At 51.3% G+C, this 9,561-nt stretch overlaps 1 protein-coding gene across 1 annotated transcript; it reads right to left on the bottom strand.

Moving 5' to 3' along the window:
• Positions 1-972: 972 nt before the first annotated feature.
• Positions 973-6,180, bottom strand: LOC138766514 (uncharacterized). The gene is made up of 3 exons (XM_069944105.1): positions 6,117-6,180; positions 4,489-4,749; positions 973-1,965 (listed from the first exon to the last, which is right to left on the bottom strand). The coding sequence occupies exons 1-3, from the start codon at positions 6,178-6,180 to the stop codon at positions 992-994; spliced, it is 1,299 nt and encodes a 432-aa protein (XP_069800206.1). The 3' UTR covers positions 973-991.
• Positions 6,181-9,561: the final 3,381 nt, after the last annotated feature.

Below are 9,561 nucleotides of genomic sequence, written 5' to 3'. Positions count from 1 at the left end.
CATAACACTGATATCCCGAGGAGGTCACGGATGGCCCATAAATGGCAGTACAGTTAGAATAATGATCCCCAGTCGCTACGCACCGACTCAGGGTTGACAAATCTGTCACGTACTGCCCATCACCATATCATCCCACCCAAGTAGTAACCACATTCCGTACTCCCACTAGCTGCCAGCTAGACACGTGGATTCCCCATTCCTCCACAGGGCCTCCTGATAACCCCCTCAGTCCGAGCCATCGATGACCCCCCCTCCGCCACAGCGAGCAGGGACGACACCTTGTGCCTGCGAGTCCCTCCACACCCTTATGGCCTTCTCAATCCCGTCTTGCAAATCTGAACACCAAAGGTCCGTCCCCACCTCATTCAAGTGAATCCCGTCAGCATCCATAAAACCCCAAGCTGGCACCTCCAACTCCCTGTGGCGAACAACTACGCCACCATCACGTGCCACAAAGCGGGAAACTTCCCTGTTAATGCGCCCCCGAGCCCTGTTAAGCTTGTCCACCGACCGGGCCTGGCGCCACACAAATCTAGCCACCACCTCTGACCACACTATTACCACCCCTGGGAACATGGACCACAGCCTCAATATGTCGAATTTAATGTCCCGTATCAATTCCCGGGAAGCACGCACCCCGATGTCATTGCCCCCGACGTGCAAGACTAATATGTCTCGGGGCCTATCCAGCCTAGCGTGGAAATGAAACTCTGGTAACACCCCGCTCCACAATAAGCCCCCGACACCGATCCACCGGATGCGGACTTCACTCCTCTGAAAACCCAGCTGTCTACCGCTGGTTCTTACGTCTGCCCGTGCCGCCCCCCGGCGAACGTACGAGTGCCCCAGGATCCATGTCAGGCACGCACAATCTAGGGAGAGAAAAACAACCAAAGAAAACAAAAGGAAAAACAAACAAAAAAAAAAAAAAACAAGAAGAAAAAACACAAAGGGAAAAAGAACACCAACAGAACAAACCGCCTCCTTCCCCTCAAATCATGTCCATCCGCACATACGACCGGAAGCGAGCAGATTCCCACCTCCCAATCTGACGAACCACACTCTCAGACAAACCACATCTAACCGCCTCCGTGGCCGCGCCAATCCGGAAGGAGTGAGAGGCAAACTCCATTGCCGGCAAACCCAAGCATACCAGACCCTTGCGGAAAACTGCCACAAATTGGAAACGAGAGAGGGCTCTACCATCCCTATGTAGCAGGAGGGGTCCCTCCCTACCTCCCGAGCGAACCTTCAAGTACTCTGATACGCATTTGACCGGACATGCCGCGCAATCCCCTATCGCATAGAGCCTTATATGCTTCCCCCTCCCCGCCTGATCGGTCTTCGACTTACGAAGCCAGCAGGACACACTCCCCTCTCCCACTTCTACATCCCTTACCTGCAATCCATCTCCCGACACACAGGAACGACTGACCAACTCGCCAATCCTAAAGGCCCCAAAGAATGCCAACGAGAAAGCAGCCCTAAACAACACCCATTCATACCCATCCGTACACAAGGTCTCCAACACTCTCACCAGATCCCCCAGGATACTAAAGGACACCGGCCGCCTGAAATCCCTTGCTACCCTCGCCTTCCTGTACCCCGCCATTGCCTGGCGGACCAAAAAATCTTTCGTCACGTCCTGAACACCAATCATTCTAAACCAAAACGAAAGGCCGGAGAGCTTCTTGGCGATACCGGCCGCCGAAGCCCCCGCTCCAAACGCATCCCCGACAAACATCAGCAACAGTGGGATCAATTCACCACTCGCCCCATCCGACCCCACTCTCCTACAAAACTGCTGCCACTCACGCCACACCTCCTCACGCCCCCGCCATGTAGGCTGGCTAACCGCCCTTGCCATCAGACCGAATGCAGTCCGCAAACCAGGCTCCATAGATGATCGGGGCAGGAAAGCCCATGCTGCTCCGCCTCTGGCGCCAGTTCCCGAAAACGGTCCCACTGGAAACGAGAAAGCGAATCAGCAATGGAGTTCCTGCACCCCGGAAGATGACATGCAGACAACCATGCATTCAGTTCCAACCCCCTCAAAACAAGCCGGCGCAATAAAGTCACCACCGGCGGCGAGGATGCCGACAAGCTATTGATGGCCTGAACAACTGCCAGATTGTCACAGCAAAAACGCACCTTTTTGCCGCGGAATCGAGGCCCCCAGACTTCCACTGCCGCCACTATGGGAAACAACTCTAGCAACGCCAGGTTGCGTACCAAACCATTTTTGCGCCACTCGTCAGGCCAGCCGCCTGCAAACCATTCTCCCCCAAAGTATGCACCAAAGCCAATTGAACCAGATGCGTCCGTAAACAACTCCATGTCCGCATTCTCAACCCAGTCATCCAGCCAAACCGAACGCCCATTGTATTGTGCCAAAAACTCATTCCACACACACAAATCTGCTCTATGATCCCCTGTAAGCCGAATGAAATGCAGGGGGGAACGGATTCCCGCAGTGGCAGCGGCTAGGCGCCGGCAAAAAATCCTCCCCATGGGCATGATGCGACACGCGAAGTTAAGCTTGCCTAAAAGGGACTGAAGCTGGCGCAACCGCACTTTTCGCAAACCCAGGAACTCCCGTACCAACGCACGTAGCTCGCACAACTTGTCAGGTGGCAGCCGGCATTCCATTGACACCGAATCAATCTCGATGCCCAAAAAACAAATGACAGTGGCGGGTCCCTCTGTCTTGTCCGGGGCCAAAGGAATGCCGAACCAGCGCGCCACCTGCTCCACTGTATGCAGCAGGACAGAACAAATGGGCGACCGTGCCGGGCCGACGCACAAGAAATCGTCAAGGTAATGCAAAACCGACTGCAACCCCGACTCCTTGCGCACCACCCATTCCACAAACGTGCTGAAAGCCTCGAAGTAAAAACAGGAAATGGAACACCCCATCGGCAAACAGCAGTCCACATAGTACTGTCCTTCCCACATACAACCCAACAAATGGAAGCTATCGGGGTGCACCGGCAGGAGCCGAAATGCGGCCTCAATGTCCGTTTTTGCCATGAGCGCCCCCGGCCCGCACCGCCGCACCCACTCCACCGCCCGATCAAATGAGACATATGATACCGAACATGCTTCCGGGTCTATTCCATCATTTACCGAAGCACCTTCCGGATAAGACAAATGATGGATTAGACGAAATTTGTTAGGCTCCCTTTTTGGCACCAGACCCAAAGGAGAGACCCGCAAGTACGGCCACGGCGGGTCTGCAAACGGACCCGCCATGCGTCCAAGAGTCACCTCCTTGCCCAACTTCTCGCTCACAATAGACGGATGCGCTCTGGCGGACTTCAAATTCTGCGGGCGAAAAATTGGTGCGTCTGGAGCAAAAGGAATACGAAAGCCCCACATAAACCTATCCCTCAACAATTGCGCCGCCCTCTGGTCAGGGTATTCATTTAGCAGTGGCAGCATCGCCTCTATGCTCACCGGCGTCTGTCCCTTTTTGGCCAGCATCGGCGGGACGACCCTTGGATTTCCGGAAGCATCTGGACTGAGGGTGGTTCCCCCCACAGGTTCCACACTCGTGCTTGAACCTGCAGCTGGACCCATACCGGCAGTTACCCTCATTGTATTGCCAGCAGCAACCCGGGCGCTGGGAGGCCGAGGCTCCGGCCGACCCAGCTGACCCAGACGAACCCCCGGCCCCCGCCCGAAACGACTGAGAAGGCGCGCGTGATGCCACCATCAGCCGCATCCACAATGCTATGTCCTTGTGATCCCAACGCAGCGCCGGCCTTACCGCTTTACGCTGGCGGAACTGCTCGTCATACCGCAGCCAAGCAGTTCCGCCATAAACACGATAAGCCTCCCCTATAGCATCCATATAGCCGAATAAAGCAGAGCAGTTCTGAGGAGCCTTCTCTCCAATTACACTCGCCAAAATGGCGAATGCTTGAAGCCAATTCGTAAAAGTGCGGGGTATCAGTCGATACCGCCGCTTCTCCTCCTCCTCCTTCTTACTCTCATCTGCTTTACCCTTCTCAATGTTAAATTTTTCCAGAGGAAGGAGGGAGAATATTTCCACGTATTCATCCTTCCAGATCCTCTCACGCACTTCCTGTTTCAAATGCGCCCCCAGCGGGCCATCAAAACATACATACACCTCCCCACGTGCCGAGTCATCCAAGCGGACAGAGGCATCGCTGACCGCGGGCCCCATCGTAGGTGCCGCTTGAACAGCTGCAGGCGCCTGCGCCACCGGAGTTCCCTGTCCCACCGCCCCAGCACCGCTACCCACCCATGCTGCCGCTGGCGGCGCCACTGTCGCATGCGAACCCACGCTTTGTACCATCAACCCCCGCATGCTAGTTAAAAACTGCGCCACTGCCTCTCCAATCCCTGCAAACTGTCCCCCGCCCCCCGACCACTGATCCCCTACACGCACATTGACACCTCCAGCCACACCAGAAGACACAGGGGACAAAACAGGGGACAGCACAGACATAGAAAAAGACTCACCAGGCTGACTCTCAGCGGACGCCGGAACAGCCGCTATCCGAGATCGCACCCCTGCTGTCGCAGCACCACGAACCTCTCCTTCCTCCAGGCTGTCAGATTCGTCGTCCAAGGAAGATGGCCCGGCTCCCAGATCCTCTCCAGCAACGTCCAGCGTGAGCGGAGCCACCTGAACTCGCTGTCCAGATGAGCCGCCGGCGACAGGAGGGCTGGCCGCCACGGATGACGTGCTGGGGACTACTACTCCGTCGGCCACCCTCCGCCCTGCACCTTGAGACGTGGAGGGGAACGCCTCCCCCCCCGGATCAGCTGCTGCCCGGGATCGCCTTCTCCTCACCTCTCTGGGCTGCAATTTCTCCCCCTGGGACCGGGTCCCGGCTCTGCTTCGTCGCTGGGCTGCCCCCTGCTTCCTGCTGTGAGAGGGGCCAGCCGCCGCAGGTCCTGTTACTGCTGCCGTAACGGAGGGGGAGGAAGGAGCCACGTGACCCTCCCCCTGCCGCCCGGAACCCCGCCGCGCTGCAGGATTCCTCCCAGCCCGGCTCCTGTGCAGGGGAGAGCTGTGCCTGCCAGGAGGGGCCGGAGGGTCCTGTGAAGGGCTCCTTACGCGGCGGGAACGGCTGGGGACTCCAGGGCTGAGCCGCTCCGGCGGGCGCCGGCGGCGTGCGGACGGGCGGGCCCCCCGGGACTGCAACCCCCCGTCCGCTTCCCTAATCACCTGGGCAAGCTGAGCCTGGACCCAGGCGGCCCCATGCTGAGCCGTTACACCCCTCAGGGATGCCATGAATGCTGACAAGTCTGCTGCAGGCTGAGTATCCATGCTCCGTCTCAGGTCCTGTAGCTTCAGAAGACTGGTAAGTTTCTTTCTCCTCACTTCCAACTCCTAGCTAGCCCCCTCCTTCCCCAAGCTATTCCCACCACCCCCATTGGCTCTCACCTAGCAACCCCCTTATTTCACTATACCCTGAACTACAGGTAACCTCTCTCCTGCTCCCCCCCCACCCTTGGCACTGTTAACCCCGTACTGCCCACCCAGTCATGTACGGGCTGCCACTATGCTACGCTGTTTCGCCCTCCCTAAACCAGTGGTTGTAAATAGAAATCCAAATATACACAGGCCTGTTCACATAGTCCCCCTATCCCGGCCACAATCGGTCTTCCCGGGGGTCTGGTCATGTGCTTGTGCACTTTGGGGAGCATATAGAACGTAGGTACTATTGGATCTTGGACCTTTAGAAACTCCAATTCTCGTTTGTTGATGGATGACATCCTATGAAAAAGCCCTCTCCAAAAGATACAGCAATTTGTTCTGAAATATCTCTGTGGGATCAGAAGGTAAAGCTGTGTAAATCGGCTATTAGATAACTGTCTACGGGCCTCCTCCAGGTATAGATCCCTTGGCCAAAGCACCACATTGCCCCCTTTATCTGCCTCCTTGATGATAAACAACGGATTGTCTTCAAGGCTTTTAATTGCCCGTTCCTCCTGCTTAGTGATATTTCTGGGGGCATTTTTCTTTGATGGTAACATTTTTATAGCATTCAGGACAGAGTTGAAAAAGATTTGTATCGGGGGGAACAGGGCCAAGGATGGTGTTAAATTGGAAGGCTTGCGTTGCGTAAAAGATCTCCTACCTGATGTATTTTCATTTTCTCTCAGAAGATCCCACAGATCCTGAAAAACACGTCTGTCCTCCATGGGCCAATCGTATACAATCGAGGGTTGATCATACAGGAGTCTAAATACCAAGGACCTGCAAAATAAATATACATCCTTTACAAATGTAAACTTATCCAGATTTCCTGTGGGAGAAAAAGTGAGGCCCTTCTGCAATACCGACCTTTCCGCTGGTTCCAAAATGTGAGTAGACAAATTGATGATCTGTAAATTATCAGTGGAATCAGCGGAATCTTGCCCCACAAATGGGGCAGCAATTAACGATTCTTCTTGAACTTCCGGTATGAGGCCTGGTAGTTCCGTGGTCCTGTTTTCCTTTTTCTGTCTGGGTTTACGTTTGCCCCGCCTGGTCCTCCGTCTGCGTCGCTTGAGGATAAAAAATCCTCACTAGTACTTTGGTCCGTGCATATAGTGCCCACAGCTGTTGATTGTGTATTGCCCCTATGTTTCCACCGATACGCTTGATGTTTGTCATGGTCCATTTTATCACGCTGGAATTTTTGACTTTTTCCTGCCATGATCTCCTTTTCATAACGATCCAAAGTGTCCTTCATTTTGGCATAAAAGGGGTCCAATAAAGTTTTATCAAAGCTCTCCATTTTATGCTCCAAATCCCTAATTTTGATTTTGGTTTCGGCTATGACAGCCTTATCATGGTCCAAAAGCATAGTGGTGATAATCTTGCTACACTGCTTCAATCCTACTTCCCACGTGCCCTTAAATTCCGGTGTCACCTCCCATGCTGGGAATATTTGCACTCTGAGGCCCCTTGGGAATATGGAGTTTTTTGTATACTCTTCGAAACTTCGTATGTTCCACCACACTCGAGTTACCGTCTTATGGGCTTCCAATAGTTCACATGCAGTCATTTAGGGGATAATTGTGATGCGCCATCTTTTACGCGTGTGTTTCAGAAGAAGATTGCTGTTCAATGTGCTGTCCAGTACAGATGCCCAGAGTGTTGGCAACCATCTTGGGCATAAGGGTGTCAATCTGTAACCAGTAAAATCTTTTGCTGATTACTGTTTAACCAGTTCATACGACATGGTCAGTACCAATGACTGTGGGTAGTCAGTCCTGTCCTGCAACACCAGTGACATGGCATAATAGTTGGCCTGTGTCAACCGAAACAGTAGATTACAAAATAAAAGCAATATATAATCACATATAGTGCTACATATATAATAGAGGGACCCGCTAATATAATCACAGTCCAGACAGATCCAATAGCTTGCTACTCATATGTAATGTCATCCAGATTAGCAAAACTGCATAGGGTCTGTGCAAATGCACTTCCCATGTAGAACACCCACAGCGATTTGCTATTAAATCAGCAAAACAAGAAATGGATTTGCTGTTTGCATTTCCTTCCTACAAAAAACAAAACTAAAAAAAAAACAAGTACATTGACAAAAAAGTTTAAAGTGTTACTTTCGTTTTTTTTTTTTTTTTTGCAGAAATGAATAGTCCAGGCGATTTTAATAAACTTTGTAATTGGATTTATTAGGCAAATATGCCATTATCTGCATTCGAAAAGCCTTTCCACAGGTCCCCCCTCCCCTCCTCTCTCTCATCCACTGCTCATTATCAGGAAATCTTGTCTTGTTTACATCAGACGGGTTCCTGTCTGTGCTATGGAGAGGGGAGGGGGGAAGAGGGAGGAGAGAGATTAGTCGCCAGCAGAGAGCAAAGGATTACACAGTGGGAGCTGTGTGAAAGCCGGTATTCAGAGGTCAGAGAGGTCAGTGCTGACTTCAGAGGAGATAGCCCCGTAATGTAGCTGTAAATGAACTCTTTGTTGTCCTGTTTTGGTGCCTTATCTCCCTCCACCCCTCCCCTCTCCATAAAAAAATCATGAAGACAGGGGGGAGAGCTTCAAACTGCTTTTTCATGATAAAAATGCATTTTTCGGCTAATAAACACAATTACAAGTATGTAAGTATAAGGGGAGATAATAATGTGAACATTTGTGGCCTTGGTGGCCATAGTGAGCAGCCAAACACCAACTACATGGAGATGCTCAGCAGACAAATATCTCCTATGTTCCGGTAATGGCTTCTGTCTTCCATCATGGCTGTCCTTTTCAGCCTGGCCAAACAAGTTGGGTTACCAGCACTCTCGAATGACATCAGCCTTGGCGGCCTACACATCTACTCCTTACCTGCAGACCTGTACATCATTCCCTGGCTATTCTGCTATTGTTCTTATTGCTATCTATCTACCTGACCGTGATCTTGACCCTTACGTTGCTTTGCTCTAGGATTACGCTCCCGTCTCCAGGTACCTGTGGTTCCACACCCGATATTGACTTCTGTCCTCTGACTATGGTTTCCTCTCAGCCTGAACACCTCCTTGCCTATATACTCCTTAGACCGACTACGGCCCGATCATTTTAGTACACAAGCACAGATCTGCTTCAGAAGATCGGGAGCAGGGAGAGATAAGGTGTCAGGTGTTTAGACAATTGTCGGCCTCGATTTGTGGTTGGCACCCGTCGATTTTAGGTCCAAACTTAAACCAACGATCAGCCGATGATCGTTTCATCAGCTGACTGCTGACTCCATTATAAGGAGTGATAATAGTCCAAATCGGTCGATTATCGCTCTGTGTAATAGGGTCCTTATACTCCACAAGATCCTTCAGCCCCACAAAGCCATCTTTCTCTTTTTATTACAGACAAGGCAAACCTATTTTTTACTTATGGTCGATGAATTTAAAGATGGTTGATAACCCTGTTCTTCTCGTATTGTGTGCACAGAGTATAGCAGACATTGTACCCACAGTGATATCCGCATTGTCATTGTCCGCAGAGTCGTCGTGAGTTTCAGTCTCTTTTTATTGTAGTGGGTTTACATGGGAACCTTTGTAGAAATGGGTTATTGACCACATCACACGTATACAATATGTATGTCTGATATAGCACCTAATGCTGGTGGTCAGCTGAAGCGGGTCATGCAGCAGTATCATGACCACAGGAGTTTCTTCTAAGTTCTCGATGGTCTATGTGATTAACATATTTTTTCCACTTATCTTATCTTTTATTCTCAGCTCAAGTAATAGGTCCCGGGAACTGAAAAGCCCTATATTCAGAAAAAAACTAAAACAAACAAACAAAAGACTGTACACAGGCTAGAAATAAAGAAATACATATGGGAGCACATGCATACAGGTTATGAATTGCTGGTCAGCAATAGACAAGAGCCTGTGATCATGTATGTAGATTTTGGGGGGGAGATTTATCAAACATGGTGTAAAGTGAAACTGGCTCAGTTGCTCCTTACAACCAATCAGATTCCACTTTTTATTCCTCACAGATTCTTTGAAAAATGAAAGGTGGAATCTGATTGGTTGCTAGGGGCAACTAAGACAATTCTACTTTACACCAGTTTGATAAATCTTCCC

This window comes from Dendropsophus ebraccatus, chromosome 10 (assembly GCF_027789765.1).
Source record: "Dendropsophus ebraccatus isolate aDenEbr1 chromosome 10, aDenEbr1.pat, whole genome shotgun sequence".
NCBI lineage: Eukaryota > Metazoa > Chordata > Amphibia > Anura > Hylidae > Dendropsophus > Dendropsophus ebraccatus.
Note: the sequence above shows the minus strand (reverse complement) of the source record. Positions and strands in the feature narration are given on the sequence as shown.

Excerpts from the sequence above, each read along its gene's own strand:
- LOC138766514 (XM_069944105.1), bottom strand. The coding sequence starts at position 6,180 with ATGGAGGACAGACGTGTTTTTCAGGATCTGTGGGATCTTCTGAGAGAA. Across the intron at positions 4,750-6,116 it reads AGAAAATGAAAATACATCAG|GGCGGAGGGTGGCCGACGGA; the intron begins GTAGGAGATCTT and ends CTCAAGGTGCAG. Across the intron at positions 1,966-4,488 it reads GTCCGCTGAGAGTCAGCCTG|TGGGACCGTTTTCGGGAACT; the intron begins GTGAGTCTTTTT and ends TCTCGTTTCCAG.